This window comes from Mauremys mutica, chromosome 11 (genome assembly GCF_020497125.1).
Source record: "Mauremys mutica isolate MM-2020 ecotype Southern chromosome 11, ASM2049712v1, whole genome shotgun sequence".
Classification (NCBI taxonomy): Eukaryota; Metazoa; Chordata; order Testudines; family Geoemydidae; genus Mauremys; species Mauremys mutica.
The window spans coordinates 63,941,880-63,963,280 of record NC_059082.1 but is presented as its reverse complement, the minus strand read 5'-3'; the positions used below and the strand labels follow the sequence as shown (position 1 = coordinate 63,963,280).

At 44.0% G+C, this 21,401-nt stretch overlaps 1 protein-coding gene across 1 annotated transcript in view; it reads left to right on the top strand.

The window, feature by feature from the left end:
- LOC123344118 overlaps positions 1 to 21,401 on the top strand; it is a 169,940-nt gene that overhangs the window by 12,662 nt on the left and 135,877 nt on the right. Inside the window, exons 5-9 of the mRNA XM_044979917.1 lie at positions 940 to 1,105; positions 2,015 to 2,152; positions 3,723 to 3,912; positions 5,960 to 6,087; positions 19,603 to 19,706. Of these exons, the coding sequence (XP_044835852.1) occupies positions 940 to 1,105; positions 2,015 to 2,152; positions 3,723 to 3,912; positions 5,960 to 6,087; positions 19,603 to 19,706 (726 nt within the window). The remainder of the gene's footprint in view (positions 1 to 939; positions 1,106 to 2,014; positions 2,153 to 3,722; positions 3,913 to 5,959; positions 6,088 to 19,602; positions 19,707 to 21,401) is intronic.

The window sequence follows — 21,401 nt, the reverse complement described above, 5'->3', positions numbered from 1 at the left end:
GAATGGTTCATTTGGTAGGGAAGGAGCAAATGAAATGTGTCTCTTCCACTGATTCGCTCACAGTAGTAGCAATCCTTGTGATAGGAGTACAGTAGAACCCTCTTCACAGGGATAATAGAGACAGTGGTGTTGGAAGAATTTTTGTAATGGAGGGTGCTGAAAGCCATTGAACAAAACTATAAACTCCGTATATGATGGAATCAAGTCAGGGGGTGCTGCTGCACCTCACCAGCACCCTTAGTTCCAGCACCTCTGCCCATGGATGGCCTTTCCTTCCCTGTTCAGAGGAATTCCTGATGAACAGAAGTCAACATTTTAATGCTAACACTGCCTACAGCCCTTCATGGCCATGGAATTGTGCAGAAGCACTATCTACCCTGAGAAAGAGACTGAACTTGCTGCCTATATGACCCTGTTATGGTGGCCAAGCATGTGTATGCATCATGGAAGGAGCCATTAACAAGAAGTCTGTTGGGAAGCCATTCCTCCCCTTTCTGCATGTACCACAGCTATGGAAGGGCAGCAAGGTATCAGAGGGACAGTATGTAACTGAGACACACACACACCATGCATGGCCCCAGATTCACTAAATTGCCACAAGTCTTCACCATTAAGTGGTATTACTGTCTTCCATTCAGCAAGAGCCATTGCCATTAAGTATACTTAGCCTTAAATGGGTTCCTTGGGAGTTGTCCTGATTATGTCCCAATTAAGTGGACTGTGCTGTGTTTCAAAGCAATTTGCTTGATAGTTTGTTTTTTAGAAGTCTTGTAGGGTACCAGATGACTTTGTGAAATAGGAGGGGCTGTTATTAAAGTGTGGGAGTATGTGACAGAGTGAGCCAGTCCCATTGGAGGGATGCTACCAAGTCAAAATGTCTGCATCCATCAAAGCTCTCAAATTCCCATTGCAGCCAATGTCTGAACCTCTTTGTTGCAGGGAAGTACTAGAGCAGCATCCACTTCATTTTTCTTTCCATGATGGGAAAATTCTGAAGATCTGCCCCTGGCAGCGTGAACAGGCCTGGGTGCTGAACATCAAACGGGGCATTCTCAGCGTTCTTCAGACATCACCTGCAGCTGCTGGCGGTGGAACTGTTGAAGAGGTGTGTGCTGCTGTACTCCAGGCTGGCTTTCAGCTATCTCCTTTTTAAATGACCAAAAGTTGTTGCCGCTTCATGGCCAGTCAGTAGCCTCTGATGGTCTCGCTATGTTTCCAAGTGGACACATCATAAAATTGGCTCTTTTTGGCATTCTTGTTGGAAGTCTAAGCAGAGCTGGTTCAACTACTACTCTGCTACTCTGGCTCCATTTTGCTCCAGAGCAGAGCAGGGTAGGGTGGTGGAAGGAGACTTGTGCTGTACCTATTCTGTGGGCAAAGTCCAGACTTTCCTAACCAAGGGCCTGATTCTGCACCCAGTGAAATCAACAGGAGCTTTGTCATTGACTTCAAAGGGTTGGAAATCAGGCTTCAAGGCTCTTAGCTGAGCATCATTTGAACACTGTGTTTGAAAACATAAGGTCAAATTCTGCTGTGTTGCACTAAGGTAAATCTGGAGTAACTCACTGAAGTCAGTGGGTTTGTATGAGTGCAATACAGCCATATGAAGTCTCAATGGCACTTAAGCATATGCCTAATATTAAACATGTGGTTAAGTGATGTCCTGACTGGGAATGTTTTTCTGAATCAGGGCTTAAGGTACAAAACAAGTGGAGCAACATGTAATGTGTTTAAGCAATTATGTAATTAACAATCTTTCAGATTGACGTTAAACCCTCCAATCCGACTTTTAAAATGCAGGATCACCTCACCAGACCATTTTAAATGCATGTGCCTGCCCATGGTATCTGTGGCAAAGCTAATGCATTGCAAGGGACAATTCAGTTCCCCAAGTCTTTGCTACTCCAGGAAAACAATTATAGTTAACAGCTGTAATGATCGATATAGTCTGTTTGTATTGTGTGTGAGTATATGTAGATAGGTAGCTTTATTGGTTTTGTATGTTTGTTACTAGATGGATATTCTGGGAAAATGCCCAACTAAATATCAGCGGAAAGGCTCTCTTGTTTTGAAGACAAAAGACTTAAACCTGTGTTCTCACCGGTATTCAGGTTTTAGTTCTCTGCAGTCCATGGCTCTGCCTGATGTGCTGGTAAGTATTGGGGGATTGGTTGTGGTCCTAACAGGAGTCCTTGCTATTTTCCTGAAGTGATTAAAAAGTGCCAGGCCTGCTAAGTATTTATAACCAAATCCTGATGTCAGATATATTTAGTGATGTGTGTTTCTGCTAATCAAACTGTTTCTGATTATTTAAATAAAAGTTACTCAGGCCCAATTACACTTTATGTATGTCCATCCCTCTTTAAATCCTCAGAAATAAAACCATGGCAGATAGTCATTTGGGTTTACAGGTTTCAGAGTAGCAGCCGTGTTAGTCTGTATCCGCAAAAAAAACAGGAGTACTTGTGGCACCTTAAAGACTAACAAATAAATTTGTTAGTCTTTAAGGTGCCACAAGTACTCCTGTTTTTATTGGGTTTACAGTTTCCTTTGTTTTTGCTGAGATTTGCTGTTGTATTTGATGAACATTATGTGACAAATACAGCACGTTCCTATAGGCTCATGCCCCCTTGCATTATTGCATTACAGTAACATCTTTAATGGCACAATCACAATCGACTGTATTATCAGGCTTTCTTCATCATTTAATGCACAGGTTGGACAACACATAGTCAACCTTTCGATATATCTGTCTGAGGTTTTTCTGAGAGCCCATCTCCCTAGCTTTTAAGTAGCAAATGAGGGCACTGATCAGTATTTATTTTTTTTTATCCTCATTGTTCAGTGAGCAGATCCCAGCCTCATTCATAACACACCATTCCCCCTATGCAGTGAGTGTAATAAGGGTCTTCTGGACTCTGGATTCAGTCACTACATTATACACCTGGCTTTTTGACTACATGCTATAGCTATGCAACTGAGAGAGGCCCTTTGGAACGGCAATGCTTAAATAAACCGAGTAGCAGACAGTTTAAAACTGATTCTGAGCTCTTTTGGCAATGAATAAATGTATTTTATTGATCTTCTTGTACTGAATCATTAATCACATAACTGGTTAGCAGACAGCAATGTATGGCGGGACTGGATTGGTTAAAACTCATCGGTTGGATAATCCTCCACCGCTCCAAATATATGGTGGTTTAAAACTAAAATTGGAGAGGAAAAATAGAAAGCTGTGGATGAAAAAAGGCGTATGTGAGCTAAGTGTCATGGTTTTGGGAAAAATCACTAAAAGTTGTTTTAAAAACTTAAGGCTTTCCCAAGCACAATCAGTGTTCATGTCTGCTTTTTACAAACACTAGCAACAGAAATAAGTCAACCACACATACTGTACCGCCAGCTGTCAGCTACTGGACATGAATAGCTTTTTGTTGCACTCAAACCTTTGCTGGCAAAGTAGACCTGGTAAAAGTGGTGCCTTATGGAATAAAATGAAACGAGTCCAGTTCATAATTAAAGTTGGTGTGAATTCCATTTCAGAAAAGGGAAGTGCAGCTCGGAAATTGGGACCTTATAAATGTATCCCTCTCTAGGAATCACAACAGGTCTAGACAGGAATGTCGCAGAGCTTGGGTCCTCTGTGAAGTCTGTGCTTCCCAGAAGAGATCCTGTGAATGGACACAGGTTGCAAAGAGTTTCTCTGAAATGTTTGTTTCTCTCAGTCGCAGCAGCAGATCCTGTCCTGCAAACTGGAATGCGCTCAGAGCTTTACGGATGGAATCCTGGCGGAGGCCAAATGCACTGAATCCAGTCTTGTCGCACCTTTCTCTAGGAAGGGCAGTGGGGCGAAGACACAGACCCAGTCCTCACTGAAACTACTTGAAGTGGCAGCAGAGATGTTGCACAAAACAGGTTACTTGATATTTCCAGTAACAGCAAATTAAAGTGATTTCCTGGGGAGAGGTGGAGGAAAAAGTATGTGGGCTGCCTCTAGCCTTCAGTCTGCCTGTAGGAACGCCCTTTTTTACCAGATCTTTCCTGTCACGTGCTAAAAGGCTTGGAGCTGGAGACTGTAACTGTGGATCTTGGGCTGTTGCCCATTGCCTGCTCTGAGAGACGGGGCCCTGAGGTTCTATAGGCCTGGAAGAAAGTGAGTCTCCAAAAATGGTGAGGTTGGTATCCACAAGTGAGAGCTCGCAGATCTGACTGACTTCATGGCTGACTCCTGTTCCATGTCTTTCCTAACCCTGGACCTACAGCCATAGGCGCCGACTCCCTCTGCCCTGTGGGTGCTTGACACCCCCTCCCCCTGCCCCGGCCCTGCCCCACCTCGCGCCACCCCAATTCCACCCCCTTACCCCAAGTCCCTGCCCTGCCTCGTTACCGCCCCTCCCCCAAGTGTGCTGTGTCCCCACTCCTTCCCTTCCCTCCCGGAAAGTCCTAAGTGCTGCCAATAGTGGGTGAGATGCGCTGGAAGAGGGAGTAGCGGGGACCAGGGGCAGCTCTAGGGATTTTGCCGCCCCAAGCACGGCAGGCAGGCTGCCTTCGGCGGTTTGCCTGTGGAGGGTCTGCTGGTCCCATGGCTTTGGCGGACCTGCCGCAGGCGTGCCTGCGGGAAGTCCTCCGAAGCTGTGGGACCAGCGGACCCTCCACAGGCACACCTGCGGGAGGTCCACTGAAGCCGCTGGACCAGCGGACGCTCCACAGGCAAACTGCCAGAGCTTGGCATGCTGGGGCCTGGAGCCGCCCCTGGCGGGGACACAGTGCACTTGGGGGAAGAGGAAGAGGTGATAGGGTGGGGGTAGGGAGAGCTTGGCTGCTGGTGGGTGTGAAGTACCTGCTAATTTTTCCCTGTGGGTGCTCCAGCCCCGCAGCATCCACGGAGTTGGTGCCTATGCCTGCAGCACTGATTCAGGCCCTCCCCAATGCACATACTCCCCCTGCAGTGGCAGAGTGTGATGCTTAGCTCTCCCCAGTGTATGGTACCTAGAATATCAGAAATTCCAATGGACTTCAAAGGAATATGCCAAGTAGAGCCTCTGTTTCCATCCATTTCCTCATCTCCCTGGGCCTGTCTCCACTGGCAGAATAAATCTGGTGAAGTCAATGGAAGGTTTGCGTGAGTAATGATTAAGGAGTGGAGATCTAAATGGTGAAACCTTTTATTTTACTGGTGCATATTTCCCTGTAAATTATTCTCTTTTAAAAAAAATCCTAATTTCTCAGAATATTCATATACATATGCTGACGTAAGAAGACAAGGCCCCTAAGAGTTTATAATAAGAGTCCAAACGTGTCTCTTTGGCACCCAACGTTCCAGTTGAGTTGACTGAGAGTTCAGAAATGTAGGATCGGGCCAGTAACAAGACACATGTAGATGGGGAGTGATGAAAACAGGCAGGCAAGGTGTGGGAAGGAGAGTATGTGATTGGTTTTTGTTTCCTGTGTGTCTTGTTTGTTCCATGTCTTGCTATGACTTTTCCTTGCAGGTTACATGCTCCTTTAGGCAGTGTACTTAAACACATGCTTAAAATTAAGCATGCAAGTACATCCGTTGACTTCAAGTTAGCATATATTTTAGAATGTTGCTGAACTGAAGCTGTAGGTGCTGTCCTCACTGCCAAAAAAGGTGTATTTTTACTGTGGTTTAACTAATACTTGTTAGCTGTCCTCTGTAAAATCCTAGTGGAGACAAAACACGGTAGTTTTTAATGTGAGGTAGGTGGGCAAGATCAGCGCTAAATCCCTGTCTATGGTTGACCTTATTTATTTAACTTGCAGAACTACAGTGCCTTGTCTACTAGATTTTACATAAATATTAATTATCCCACAGTAAAAACACACCTTTTTTGGCATTGAAGACATAGCCTCAGAGCATAAGATTCCCCCTGGATTTAGTGTTAGCCACAGAAAATAGTTGACTGCTGCATAGTTCTTTTTTTTCCCCATGTGTTTCCAGTGGACTCCAATGATCTCTATGTGAGTAATATGCTGTATGAAAGGGAAGAAAATGAGAGGCCATCCACAGGAGAGGAGGTGGCTGAACTAGTGCGGAAGCTCTGCTTAGCGCACAGCATGAGTTTTGAGGTAAGCCCTTTTTTATACAACATTCACCTCATGTTCTTTAGTGGCATAACCAACCATTTGGTGCTATGATGTGTTTCACACATGTAGTCCGTGACTCCCAGCAAGGCAGGTTAATATCCTAATGTCGTTGTCCCTTTTAATCATGCCATAGGAACAAAGTCTCGGTAGGAAGGGTGTGAATTTATCTGGGATTCAAGAGGCATAGGGTGATCTTATTTATTAAGATTAGGATTGTGGTAAGCAGAATCTGGGCTCCATGGTGCTAGTACTATACAAATAGAGGAAAACACGATCGCTGCCCTAGAAAACTTACACGATCGCTGCTAAACGACGTATAGCAAAAAAGCATAACCAACAATGGGAAGGAAGGAGGATATGGGTAACAGCAACAAGATCAGGGCCGGCTCCAGACCCCAGCGCGCCAAGCGCGTGCTTGGGGCGGCATGCCACGGGGGGCGCTCTGCTGGTCCCCGGGTACCTGCGGGAGGTCCACCGGAGCCGCGGGACCAGCGGACCCTCCGCAGGCGCGTCTGCGGGAGGTCCACCAGAGCTGCGGGACCAGCGACCGGCAGAGAGCCCCCCGTGGCGTGCCGCCGTGCTTGGGGCGGCCAAATCGCTAGAGCCACCCCTGAACAAGATTATATGGATTTGTAGGTCAGTTACTGCACACATGGTTCCAAATCATTTGAAAGAAAATCAGCTACTCCTGACTGCTGCTCAAATCTGCTGACTTCTTGCTGGATTCTGTTTCTACCCCGCCGCAGGTTTCCTTTGTAGCTTTGACCAAGTTACTCAAGCTTTCTGTGTCTCAATTATCCATCTGTAAAATAAGGCTCATAATATTTCCCTCCCTTAGTTCCCTGGAGAAGTAATTATAGCTAGCTTGTGCGAGGGGCTTGGATACTATGGTGGTGAGTGCCGTTGTAAAGCTTGCACATATATAGGATTAAATAGTGGTTGTTCCTTGCAGTGTAGTTGTCTAGTGCTAAATGCTTTTAAAATTGTTACAGAACTATTCTTGAGATGTAACAGGAAAGACTCAAATATCTATTCATAATTATAGCTCTAATGTAACCATATTACAATTGCTGTGTGAGATCATGCTAAATCACTTTAAAGCAATAGTGTAGAGGTGACCACAATTTCTTTTATTTGTTGCAAAATATCTGGTTTCCTATATCACACAGCTGGAAAATGATTATATATTTATTTAATATGCTGAATTGATTTGGGCCAAATTAATCCCTGGCGTAACTTTTTTGCATTCATTTGAGCTACATCAGAGTTGAGGTTTGGCTCAATTTGTCCCTATTAGAACTCTTTGGGGAGGCAGAGAGGAGAGAGAATGATGTACTGTAACTACCTTTCAAATTGGTTCAGTGTTTAGGACGTAAAAATATATTCATTTATTTATTCTTAATTCTTTCCAAAATAAATATCTATTTAACTAACCTTTTTAAAAGGCTGGAAAAATGTATGAGGTGCCACTTTATATGTAATAATTTGAAATGTCTCAGAGTTTCATTACTCTGTATTAATTTTAATAAAATAGGAGAGTGATGCTTTCACGTGGTATATAGCTGAGGACCCAAAGTGGAATGTTTGAATTAGCAGTTAGCATTGTCATAAAGCACAGGCTGATAGGTTGAGTACTGCTGGCATGACCTTGTGTTGAGATTCTCTTCCAGCCTCCAGAATTGAGATGAAAGATCCCCGTAAATGGATTTGTTAAATGTAAAGGGTGTCTTGGGAACCTCCACTCACCATTTGCTGTCAGACATCTTTGTTTTTTGGGGGGCAGGGAGATGATGGCTTCACACTCTTGCTCTGTTCGTTATTCAGTCTAATTGTGTAACATAGGGACTAGGGTGATAAAGTGGTGTTGGGAAGGGCTTGATCCTTGAGGTCAATGAGAGTTTAGCCTAAGGTCTGTGTGATTTGTTGTTGCAGTAATCCTGAGGGGCCCCAGTCAGGGATATAGGGGGTTGTCCGTAGGCACTGTCCATGCTTGCAGTCCAAGGGGGGTTAATAATCTGACCCATTACTTACATTTCAGTTATGGATCACATTCTGCTCTCAGCCATGCTGGTGTAAAAGAGCCACTCCAAATTTCCATCAGCACAGGGTGAGTGGAGAATTTGGCCCTGTCGGTCCAATCTTGTAGAGCACGGATCTCAATGAGAGCTGTGGGTGCTCGATGCCTGGCATGACTGAGCCCACTTCCATGGGGCGATGACTGTGGATTCGGTGGTGCTCCTCAAGATGGCCTTAATCCCCTCAAGCCAGTCTAGCGTACTTCAAGCAAAACCATTGCTGCTGAGCCTTAAATGGCTGTGTGTGTTTGTGGTAAGTTCTAGTAATGACCTACAAAGCCGCTTCTTTCTGGGGAGAACTTACTTATTAGCTGCCTGCACACCTTGAGAAATAGGAACTTTCCAATAGGAATCCCTCCCTCTCACCTAAGGCATTATGAAGGGCAGATGCCATTAAAATATGGGTGAAATGTTTTGAGAGCCCCATGGGCTGCAGCAGTGTGAGCTTTTGGTGCATCACTGAGCTTCCACTTTACATTGGAGGGGCCTCCATGGTAAGCGAGAGGCCTGTCTGTTAGCTGTGTTCATTCTCTCCTTGACTTCTCTGTTAGACTGGTGACACGAGTGTCAGATCATATTGGTTATGTTCTTTGTAATGTAGATACCCGTCCAGCGGGAAATACTGAGATCATCATGATGCCTTTCATGTAGGATACTGAGCAGTCATAAGAACATAAGAACATAAGAAAGGCCGTACCGGGTCAGACCAGAGGTCCATCTAGCCCAGTATCTGTCTACCGACAGTGGCCAATGCCAGGTGCCCCTGAGGGAGTGAACCTAACAGGCAATGATCAAGTGATCTCTCTCCTGCCATCCATCTCCATCCTCTGACGAACAGAGGCTAGGGACACCATTCTTACCCATCCTGGCTAATAGCCATTTATGGACTTAGCCACCATGAATTTATCCAGTCCCCTTTTAAACATTGTTATAGTCCTAGCCTTCACAACCTCCTCAGGTAAGGAGTTCCACAAGTTGACTGTGCGCTGCGTGAAGAAGAACTTCCTTCATCAACAGATGATGTCAGATCACTACTGACCTGAGGTGAATGTATAGCAGTGACCTGAAAGGGAGGGGCTCCATAGCCCATTATCCTTCAGATAAAATGTTTCTTGCCAATAATAAAGTAGAACAATATGAAAAAAAAGATATAAAAACCAAAGACTGTGCTTGTCACTTAAATGTTACTTATGTTAAACATATAGCTAAAGAAGCAGCATGGTCTAGTGGGTAGGGTTGATCTGGGTTCTATATCTGGTTTGGCCACTGACCTGCTGGATGACCTTGGACAAGTCACTTCTGCCTCAGTTCTCCCCCCCCCATATTTTAGATTAACTCTTTGGCGCAGGGATAGTCTCCTAATTAATATGTGTATATACAGCACCTAGCACAATGGGACCTTGGTCTCCATTGGGGCCTCCAGGTGCTACTGGAATACAAACAACAACAGTTGAGGTGAAATTTAACCCCGGAGAAGCAAATCCTTCTGGCTCACTTAAGCCCCAAAGGGACCCAGGTAAAGGGAGGTGAGGCACAGGCTTTGGGGAGCGTATGGAGGGTGTGCATACTGCCCTGAAGTTGTGGAACCCAGCTCTGCAGGGGATTGCTGCCTGTTGTTTTAATATAACTATACAAACTCTCTTGTCTCCAGTGAGGGAGTGTGGATGTCTCAGGCAATAATTGGTTCTGGGCAGTGGTTAATGAGCTCAAAGGGTGAGTATAGGTATTTGTTCAGAGTAGCATGAAATTTGGGGTTAAAAGCTAGGGTTGGGGAGAGAGGTCACAGTCACAACCCTCAGTAGTTACTCCTAGCCTATTAGATGGCTATGATTGTTTGACCCTTGTATCACAGGCCAGCAAAGGCCAGTGAGTAAGAGTAAGGCTGGGGAAAAGGAAGGAGGACTGCCTGGATCTTTGTTTGGCATGATAGAAAGTTACCTGTCTGAGTATTGGGTAGTTCCGCAGCCCCTTTAGCTGAACAGCCGGAAGCTAAGTGTGACTAGCGGAGCTATAAAAGTAATCTCTCCCAGAAAATGAGTGATTAATTTTATATGTGCTGGACCTTGCAAAGAGAATGTGTGATGGCATTTAAGAACAGATTATGAGGCTCTGTGCTGTTTGGAAAATGTCATAATACTGCCACTTTGGACTCAAAAAGCTATTTCAAATAAGGTGTGGAGCCTTTTCAAAATGCAGAATCCAGGAGAAAGTGTCCCCAAGGGAATGATAGTTAATTTCCCCAGTAGCCGTTGAGTGTCATGTGTGTCTCCAAAAAGCCACACTGATTTCTTGTATGGGAGACTTGTTTTGTAAATTGCTAAGATTAGCACAAGTAGCTGTTGTCTGTTCAAATGCCCCAAAGAGAGTTAAATTATTCATAATATGCATGTCCCAACACTGGAGACAATTGGTTGTCAGCTGTTTTCAGTGTTCCATGAGACTCCTTCTGTGTGACAAGAAGTTTGAAATGGGACCTGTATTATTCCCCCATCCCCCTTTTTCTGTTTTTCATTCACCTCATTCCAACCAATAAAATGTCCTCTGGGCCAGGAAGGGAGTTATGGGAATGATCATGGCGTTGTCTGGGAGACTGCTTCCTTGGCATCCATGTGTCACTTATTTGTCTCCCTATTGTCTGGATCTGAATGAGGCAAGATTATGCATTTTGTTCAGGAAACAAAAACAAGAATAAATAGAGAGGAAAATCCCCCAAAACAGTGAACAGTGCGAAGGAGGAGGGGGAAATTGTGTCACTCCCCAGGAAGCTGAGGGTTTTTAAAATGCCATTATGAGAATGGATTGAATTTCAATGTGGATGGAGATTAGCTAATGGACCGTTAACAGAACAAGCGCAGAATTAAAAAAAAAAAAGTCAGAGAAAGGAGAGAAGCAACTGTCACTTTCAGAGACTCTTGCAGTGGCCTCCATTAACGTTGTGGTACTGGATTGACAGCCCTTGAGAACGCAGCCCTCTGTTCACCAAACAGGTGCAGCATGGGCAGTGGCACAGCTAGCTCCCCCACACTGCCCTATTACTGCTCCCCCCACCCCACCCCCCAGCTCTGACCTGGATGGGTGACCTCTAGGATCAAGAGGTTAGTTTGTTCTCCATCCCCATTCATTCCTTGGCCTCACTCCTAAAGCGTTCAGAAAAGTTGCTAATTAGTACCAGTTTGGGTGGTGTCTATGGTGTGGACACTTGTGGGCTGTGACTTGGACTCATGGCTTTTGACTCTAGGGAGCAAAGCTGAATCCTACCCTGGTAACATAGGTATTGGAAGAAAAAAGGAGATGGGGAGACAGTATAGGTTGCTTTGCTTTTAGCAGCTACGACTGTTCCTTACCTCCTGGACTTGTCAGCACTTACTCTTGGTGCACAGTTGGCTTCAGTTATGAACAGAAAACGTCACATACCCTGAATGCTTAGAAGACAGAAATGGAACAGATCTGTTAGGTCACCTTGTTCCTCTCAATGCCAAGCCAGGACTGCACCCACCAAACATCTACTGCTGTTTTGTCCAGTCTAGTTTTAAATATCCCAAGTGATTGGACTTCTGCCACTTCCCGTGGGAGACTGTTCCACACTTTAATGGAGCCCACTGTCAAGCAGTATTTGCAGATCTTAGGTGTACTACATTTGCATGGATCTAAATAATTCCTCTCCTTCCTTGGTGTTTACATGATCCACACATTTATTGACGGTTGTTATGCCTTCCCTTAGCTGTCTCTTAGCAAAATGATTGCTTTTTAAATCTTTCATTGTAAGCCATCTCCTCCTCCCAGGCATCAGCCAGTTTTGTTGCTTTTCTGTGAACTCCTTGGAGTTTGTCAATATCTCCTGGTAATTCCCTGACCTGAAATGACTACAATATTCCTGGTGTTTGTGCATTCCAGCTGTTTAAGAGGGGGACCTTTACCCCAGCTTTTACATATGCCACCTAAAATTGCATTAGCTGTTTTTTACTGCCCTACTGTGTTGTAAAGTTATGTTTCATTTGCTCTCTGTTCCCACTTCCAAGACTCTTCCAGCATTAATGCTTCCTAAGTTTCTCCTTCCCATTGAATATTAATCTGTTTTTTTCCAAGTGGAATCACAGTTTGTTATTTTCAGGCACCTTTGTAGTATTCTGCTGTACTAATTGGGGTTCACAGCTCCTCCCAGCTGAATATCTTCAAATTTCATTGACGTGCTCTTGATTCCCTCTCTTAGACGTTTAATGAAAATACTAAATGAGACTGAGCCTAACAGTGATCCCTATGGCACCTCGCTAGGCAACTCCTTCAAGCTTTGGTGTAAATTATTAACCTATATTTACTGTCCTGCTAGTTTTTAGTCTGAATTGCATGTTTGTATCTCAGGCCATTCAAATTAATGTTATGAGTTGGGCTGGCTGAAATTTTTTTGTCTAAACTGGATTTTGTCAGACTTTTTTTAAATAAATGAATTTTTTTCATGAAAAAGTACCTATGTTTTGTGAAAACCATACACTTTTTTTGGCTGAAAACTTTTGGTTTTAGATGAAAATTTTCAGTTTTTCAACAAAAAGTCAGAGTTTTCCAGAAGAAAAGAACCCAATTTTTCAACCAGCACTAGTTGAGAACAAGCATTTCTGGAGACATGCTAGCAATACCCAAATCCATCTATTGCTTTCCCTTGTCCACCAATCCTGTTATTGCTCATGATTCCATTATCCTCTAGAAGTTTTATGAGTGGTTTTCCTATTTTACTCAGCTAGAAATTAATCATATACATGTGTAAAGTGCTACTATTTATCTATCTTAGGTACTTATATGGCTCCCATTACCATAGTGATGGGAGGATAATCTTTAGTGTATTTATCCTCACAACACCTCTGTGAGTTAGGGAAGTATTATTCTCCACATTTTACAGATGAGAAACCAAGGCAGAGGAGCCTAAATGACTTGCCAGAGGTTACACAGGAAGTCTGTGATAAAGCAGGGATTTAACCCCAGCTCCCCACAAGTCCTAGGTTAACACCCAAACCACTGGACCATTCTCCCTCTCCACTGACACATCCATTGTGAATTCAACGGTATTGCGAGTGTTATAAATCAGCAATGAACTTGGCCCAGAAATACAAATATTCTTTCACTGCTTCACTACTGGGTGCAATGGTCTTTTTTAACCTTGATGTTAGGTTGTGTTGAGATGATGTAGTCAGGTAAGCTATAACCTTACTGAGAACCCTTCACTTGTCATTAAAAATTATTTTTTTTCCTCTTACACACACCTCAAGAAATTTTGTAATTCTAGCAAAAACATAAACATTATTTTCCCCATCTTTGACAACATAAATATTAGCGTGTATTTGAAATTGGGAGGTAATGTAATAAACTATGAACTGAAGAGGTGTTTAGGTTTTTCCAGATAAAAGTATTTTTGTTGACATTAAATACAAGCACTTACTCTGTTTAAAGCTTAATACCTTATTTGCTGCCAACTACTAGAGCTTATAAAGTCACAGGGGAGGTTGTTTGAGAATGTGTTCAGCCTGATTATCAGTGTATGAGTTTTATGCAAGTATGGTTTCCTTTTATCTGATACTATTAGCAAGCTGCTTCTGAATTACATAGTTCCCTCTTTTCCTTGCTTACGCTTGAAAACTGAAGGTGTCTTAGATGTCTTTTGTTAATTGAACATGTGTTAGAAAAATATAACTTCCTTGAATTGAAGATGTGTGCTGAAATGAAGTGGAGTTGTTCTGCTGAGCATTATTACTGCTTGGGGTATTTTACCCAATCTCCTGACATGCTTTCTTTAGACGCTGGTCATCAGCAATTCTTTCTCACTTTGATTGGACACTTTCATCCCTTTCCTTCTCTGTCAGACTTTTCCTTAGTTGTCGCACATTTCCAGTTACCTAAACCAGGGCCATAATAAGGTTAAGTATTTAAACATATGCTTAATTTTAAGCCTGTGTGAGCTCCCATACTCTGTTCATCACAGAACTAATGTCCCGATTCAGCAAGGTAATTCAGGGTGTGCAAATCCCAATGAAGTCAATGGGATTTCAGCACCATCTTAAAACTGTTATGTACTTGCCAAGTAGGGGTGGGATTAAACACATGCTTAAGTGCTTTGCTAAACTGAGGCCTATCTAGTACATGTAGTTAAAATGAAGCTAGTGAGATACTGATATTAAAGACAGAAGGAAAGTCACAACTCTTAGGTCTTAGGCCCTGATCCAAAGCCTATTGAAATCTGTGGCAGTTTTTCCATTGAGTTCAATGGGCTTTGGATCAGATCCTTTAGTTTTTGCATTAGTTTAGAATTGAAAATGGGTAAAAGTTTCAAAAGTGTCTCAAAGATTTAGGAAACACAGTCTTATAGAAGGACAGTGGAGTTCAAACTCCAACAGGATTTATAAATGTTACCTATTACTTGTTGTGTCCCTTTACAAAATTGCAAAGTAAGTGTATTATTCAGTCTAAAATGAGTATTATTAGATTAAAGGAAACAGCAACAAGGAAGAGACACAAAGCTTGGAAAAGAGATCACCGTGTGTGTGGATGGGTGTATCTCCTTCGCACTGACTGCAGCACCTCTGAGAATAGAAAATGGCTGCCCACATGACCCAGTTCAGGAGAGCATTTAAGCATTGTGTGTAAGTCCATCTGTATTCAGCAAAGAACTTAAATGTTTGAGTCCTATTGATGTTTTGTAGCTACAGCACCAAGACTGTTAGATGCATAAGGCCAATTTGTGAACCCCTTATTCACACTGGTCAGCAGTTACTCACACAAATGCTCCCATTGACTTCAGCAAGGCTACTCGCATGAGTAGCTACAGGGTTATCGCACTCACGCCCATTGCTTATACAGTAAACGTTCTGACACAGATTTTTATCAATGCTTTGGAAGAAGTCTATTGAATATACTTGTCTGGATGTTGTGCCAGATACAGGATATCAATGACTCTCCTAAGTTTATAATGTTCAGGGTTTGGTGGCTTCATTTTTGAAGGTGCCTGTAAAGATAATGCTGGAATTATCTTTTTTTTTTTTTTTGTGTATTTTATTTTGGTAAGATTAATGTGCTATTGCTGAGCAAAGTCCAGTTAGAACAAAAATATAAAGAGTAATACACACACAGATCTGTGAAAGTATTCTAAAAAAAAATGTATAAGGTAAGAGATTACTCCATCTACTTACATAGTGCCAGTTCCTTTTTAATGAAAACCTTCTGGCAGGCTTTAATGAAGATCTAATTCTGGCATGGGATTATACCAAGTTCTCGTTGCTCTTGGAAGCAGTTCTGGAGCTCTCATTTTCCACATAAATAGTTAGAAACCTGTAAATGATCGGACTGTTTACTGAGGAGGCAGTTCTGCGTAGAAACCCACTGCAAGTGTATAGGATCACAGGAAATTTCAGGACAGCTAGAAGTTAGGGAGCCAAATTAGGTCTGGCCCCTGTTCTTTGGAGCTGTGATCTGGCAGAATTAAACCATGCTCGCTCGCGCGCGCTCTCTCTCTCTCTCTCTCTCTCTCATGTGTGTTTTATATATATATATATATATATATATATATATATATATATATATAAAAAAAAAACCCATAGTGATGTCTTTTGGTAAGAATAATATTTTTACTTTAGAGCCTTTCAAATCTGAAATGAATAATTTAAATTAATCCAATTAAAGTGCAACATCAACTAAAGCTTGGACACCTTAAAATGTATGGTATGTTAAAAGAAACACACAAATCTCCAGGTGTAATAAAATATCTTCCTAATCCTACAGGAGATCAAAAATACTTGGAATAAATAGGGTTTATCAAAATCAGAGGTGTTGTTTGGTAAGTAATTCCCTTCCCACCAGAGGACAGTCTGTATGTGGATAATAGGGAGTTTCAGATAATTGGAGTTTGGATAGATAAGACTCCTGTATAAAAATCAAAAGCACACTGTCTTTGTTGGGCATGCTTAATTCTATTTACATTAAGTGAGCTGTGTGCAATATGTGGAGAATACAGACCTATGTTGGTTTAATGTGATTTCTTGATGCACAGTTTTCATTACTTTCACAGTTGTGTAGTCTTTGAGGATTTGTTTTCGTGATTTCTAGCTTGGAGCATTTGTATGCGACAGGGGTACTGATATGAAAAAGGGGGACCAGCTCCAGTAACCAGATGAAAAGAGAAGCTACCACAGCTATTTGTTTTAGGGAAAAGGCCTCCATTAAAGAAGGAGACAATCAATCAATCACTTGTGAGTTTCCATAGTAAAACTCTACACAAAACTTGAAAAAAATCAGAACAAGTGACTAGAACTGTACAGGAACCAGAATTTCCAATTTGCAGGAAATTTAATTTTTAGATGTTTTTCTAAACTAAATTTAATCAAAATTGAGATGTTCCCCTGGAAAGATTTGATTTCAAGACATGGTATTTTCTGATGGAAAAGTGTTCCATCAAAAAAAAAATTTGACCAGCGCTACAAGTGACCATGAGAACTACAGAGAAACATTTGCTTTTCTCCAAATATATCCATCTTAAAATATCACAGTTGAGTATTGGCCAAGATGAGCAGGTAGATTCCAAAATAAGTCTCCTCAGGAGTAAGCATGGAATGAAAAGGACTCAAAAACTTTACCTGGAAAATGACTTAAGAGTAGAACTCGCCACATTCTGAAGGAGGCACCTGACTGGGGTAAGAAACTATGGTCAAGGAATAGATGCCAGACCAGCAACACACAAGCCCATAATTAGATACAAGATACTATGACTAAGGCTATGTTTTAGTTACGGATATTTTTAGTAAAAGTCATGGACAGGTCACGGGCAGTAAACAAAAATTCACAGCCCGTGACCTGTCCATTACTTTTACCCTGACTAAAACGTGGCTCAGGAGGGTGGCCCTGGGGGCACCATGGGTGCTTGGGGGGAGGGGAGTCGTAGCCCAGGGGTACCGCGGGTGCGAGGGGGGACATTGCGGCCCAGGGAGGTGATGCAGGTGGTGGGGCTGGGGCAGGTTCCCTACCCAGTTCCTGGGAAGCGGCGACCCCAGCTCCTAGCTCCATGTGCTGCCTCCGCTCCACCCCAAGACCTGGTTCTGCAGCTCCCATTGGCTGGGAACCGCAGCTAATGGGAGCTATGGGAGCAGTGCCTGTGGGCGGAGGCAGCATGTAGAGGGAGGAGCTGAGGGAGGGGAGTTGCTGTTGCCCTTACGGGGAGGTCCCCCCTAGGTAAGCACCACCCCAGGCCTCAGCCCTGAGCCCCCCTACACCCAAACTACTCCTGCTGGGGGGTGGGGGCCCCGAGACTCCCTGAGCAGTGGCCAGTTTGCTTGGCCCAGGGGCTGCCTGAGCTGCTCAGGGGGCCCCCGGGCAGGGCCGGCTCCAGGCACCAGCGAGGAAAGCAGGTGCTTGGGGTGGCCAATGGAAAGGGGCAGCACGTCCTGGTCTTCAGTGGCGGGTCCCTCAGTCCCTCTCAGAGTGAAGGACCCACTGCCGAATTGCTGCTGAAGAATGAAGCGGTGCGGTAGAGCTGCCACCGATTGTGGCTTTCTTTTCTTTTTTCTTCTTTTTTTTTCTGCTTCGCCACTTGGGGCAGCAAAAAACCTGGAGCGGACCCTGCCCCCGGGCGAGGCGCACCAGCCGCTGCAGAAGTCATGGAGGTCATGGAAAGTCACAGAATCCGAGACCTTCGTGACAAACATGGAGCTTTAACTATGACCATTCCTGGAAGGGATGGCTGTCTGCAAAAACTGGCCAACTGCAAAAGATCTGCTTGTTTAGTTAATCTTTCCAACATCAGGCTTTAGAGAATGAAAATTAGCACTAATAGTGCAGTATACATCCAAAGGGGTTTGGGAAGAGCAGCCCTTTACTCTTTATCAGTGCATCATGGACTTGCACAGTCTAGTACAGTCACTTTGCTTTTCAGTGCCTTCTTAGAACTGGAACACTTGATTTAGTTCCAGATCAGTATTAGTTTCCTCCAGCTACATGTGGCAATGAACTAAATACTAAAAGAGGCACTGTTCAATTTAGGCCCAAATTTTAATGTTTTAAAATAAATGGACATGAAATAAATTCTCTCAGCTTTGTGTATGTTACTTCACAGAGGGGAGACGTAACTCATTAATAAATCACTACGATAAATGATGTTTTGCATAAGATCTACGTATCATATAATATTACACTTTGTATTGTGTTGTTTGTCTTGTATAATGCCTAGGAACCCCAGTCATGCAGCAGCACTCCGTGCAGGGTGCTGTGTGTGAGGTGTAGGTGCTGTGTCTAAGGGCTCTGTGTAGCTCGAAAGCTTGTCTCTCTCACCAACAGAAATTTGTCCAATAAAGGACCCATCTTGTCTCTCTAATATCCTGGCACCAAAACGTCTATAAGAACACTGCAAACAAGAGCCATTCAAATGCAGAACAAAAAGATGGTCCCTGCTCCAAATTATACCCAGTCACGCTGTCATTGATTTGTATTGTGGTAGTGCCTTACGGCCCCTAACTAAGATTGGGACCCCATTGTAGTAGGGCAGAAGTGGGCAAACTACGGTCCACGGGCCATATCCAGCCCACGGGACCGTTCTGCCCGGCTCTTGAGCTCCTGGCCGGTGAGGCTAGCCCCGACCCCTCCCCCACAGCCTCAGCTCGCTGTGCCACTAGTGCTCTGGGTGGTGGGGCTGCGAGCTCCTGCCTGGCAACGGGGCGGTGTGGCTGGCTCCGGCTGGGTGGCACGGCTGCCAGTCTTGGTGCTCTGAGCAGCATGGTAAGGGGGCGGGGAGAAGGGGTAGGGAGTCCTGGGGGGCAGTCAGGGGACAGGGGGCAGTTGGACGTGGGGGAAGTTCTGGGGGGGAAGTCAGGGGGCAGGGAACAAGGGGGTTGGATAGGCGTGGGAGTCCCGGAGGGCCTGTCAGGGGGCAGGGGTGTGGATAGGGTTTGGGGAAGTCAGAGGACAGGGAGCAGAGGGGTTGGATGGGGGTGGAGTCCTGGGTGGGCAGTTAGGGGCGGGGGGTCTCGGGAGGGGGTCATCAGGGAACAAGGAACAGGGGGTTTGGATGGTTTGGGGGCTCTGAGGGAGGCAGTGAGGGGCGGGAAGTGGAAGAAGGTGGATGGGAGTGGGGGCCAGGCTTTTTGGGGAAGCACAGCCTTCCCTATCTGGTCCTCCATACAGTTTCGGAACCCTGATGTGGCCCTCAGGCCAAAAAGTTTGCCCACCCCTGTGGTAGGGACTGTGCAGACAGTTAGAGACAGTCTCTTTCCTGAAGAGATTACAATCTGAATAGAAAAGACAGACCAAAGGAGAGGCAGAAACACAGAACAGGGGTGGCCAAAGCTTACACTGCAGGCTCAGTGGTTCAGCTAAGTCCTACTCTAGTGCCCTATCCACTGAATCATGCTTCCTCTATAACTATTATATAACCTGTACTGTCCTCCTCTATTTCTAGACTGCAGACCTCTTCATAACTCTGGTGTTCGAGCTTCGAAGTCTCTCTGCTGATGCTTTAATAGGCCTTTGGCGTAGATCTTCGTTTAAATGCAGGGACAACTGGTAAGACCCCTTTAACAGTGATCAGCTGTTTTCTTTTATGGTAAAGAAATGTATTTCCTTTACTTTTATTTTGATCAGATGCGACACCAAAATAGTTGTGTTAAAGTTCTGCTCTGCTCTACTGTGGGTCTCTCATTTCAATGACAGAAAGATGATGCTCCCCTTCAAGCATGTATCTTGATAACTTTCCAAGGTATGTATCAGAGTGTCTTCAAGCAATTCCAAGACCCATTTCCCACAAAGCCAGGTGATTTCTGTGACAGAATATAGCGATAAGTGCACAAGAAGACTTGCATAGCTCTCCAAAAGAAAGGAATCTGCTGGCTCATGTTTGAAATACGCTTCTCAAACCGTCAGTGGCAAAGCCCTGCCTTGGGTTCACAGTTATGTGTTTTGAGATGTGCTTTCAGACAGGATCAACGGTCTTGTAGTTAAGACACTGGATTGGGATTTAGGAGATCTGGATTCTGTGACCAGCTTTTCTACAGACTCCCTGGTCTCCTTGGTCAAGTCTCTCGATCTCTCTGGGCCTCAGTTCTCCATCTGTAAAACAGGGATAACAATGCTTCCTTTCTCCCATTCTTTGTGACTTGTCTGTTTAGACTGTAAGTGCTTCGGGGGAGGGAGGGTCTCTTGCAATGTGTTTTTGGAGTGACCTGTACAATGGGGACCCCATCTCTGTTGGGGCCTTTAGATACTGCTGTAATATAAATGATAACCATGGTAGTGTCTCCTATGAGTGGAACACTACACAGGCCCTGCTTATATTTTGCCACCTAGCAGGTCTGATTCTCTTCTCTTCCAAGGCCAGAAGGGACCATTGCGAGATCTAAACCAACCTGTATAACACAGGCCATAGAACTTCCTAGAGCAGATCTTTTATAAAAACATCCAATCTTGATGTTAAAATGGTCAATGATAGAGAATCCACCATGACCCTCGGTAAATTGTTCAATGGTTAATTACTCTCACTGTTAAAAATATATGCCTTATTTCCAGTCTGAATTTGTCTAGTTTCATCTTCCAGCCGCTGGATCGTGTTCGACCTTTATCTGCTAGATTGCAGAATCCACTATTAAATATTTATTTCCTAGGTGGGTACTTATAGACTAATCAAGTCATCCCTTAGCCTTCTCTTTGTTAAGCTAGATAGACTGAACTCCTTGAGTCCATCACTAGGGCGTGTTTTCTAACCCTTTAATCATTCTCATGGTTCTTCTCTTCACATATCAACATCCTTCTTGAAGTGTGGACACCAGAACTGGACACAGTATTTCAGCAGCATTTTGCACCAGTGTCAAATAATCTCTCTACTCCTACTCAGGATTCCCTTGTTATGCATCCCAGGATCACATTAGCCCTTTTAGCCACAGCATCACACTGGGGGCTTGCGTTCAGCTGATTATCCACCAAAATCTGCAAATCTTCAGAATCACTGCTTCCCAGGGTAGAGTCTCCCATCCTGTAAGTGTGGCCTCCATTCTTTGTTCCTAGATGAATACATTTACACGTAGCTGTATTAAAACACATATTGTTTGCTTGCACCCAGGTTACCAAGTGATCCAGTTCATGCTGAATCAGTGACCCTCTGACCTCTTCATTATTTACCACTCCCCCAATTTTTGTGTCATCTGCAAACTTGATCAGTATTAAACTGGTGTAACTCCACTGCCTCTAATGGTGTTGATTCTGACT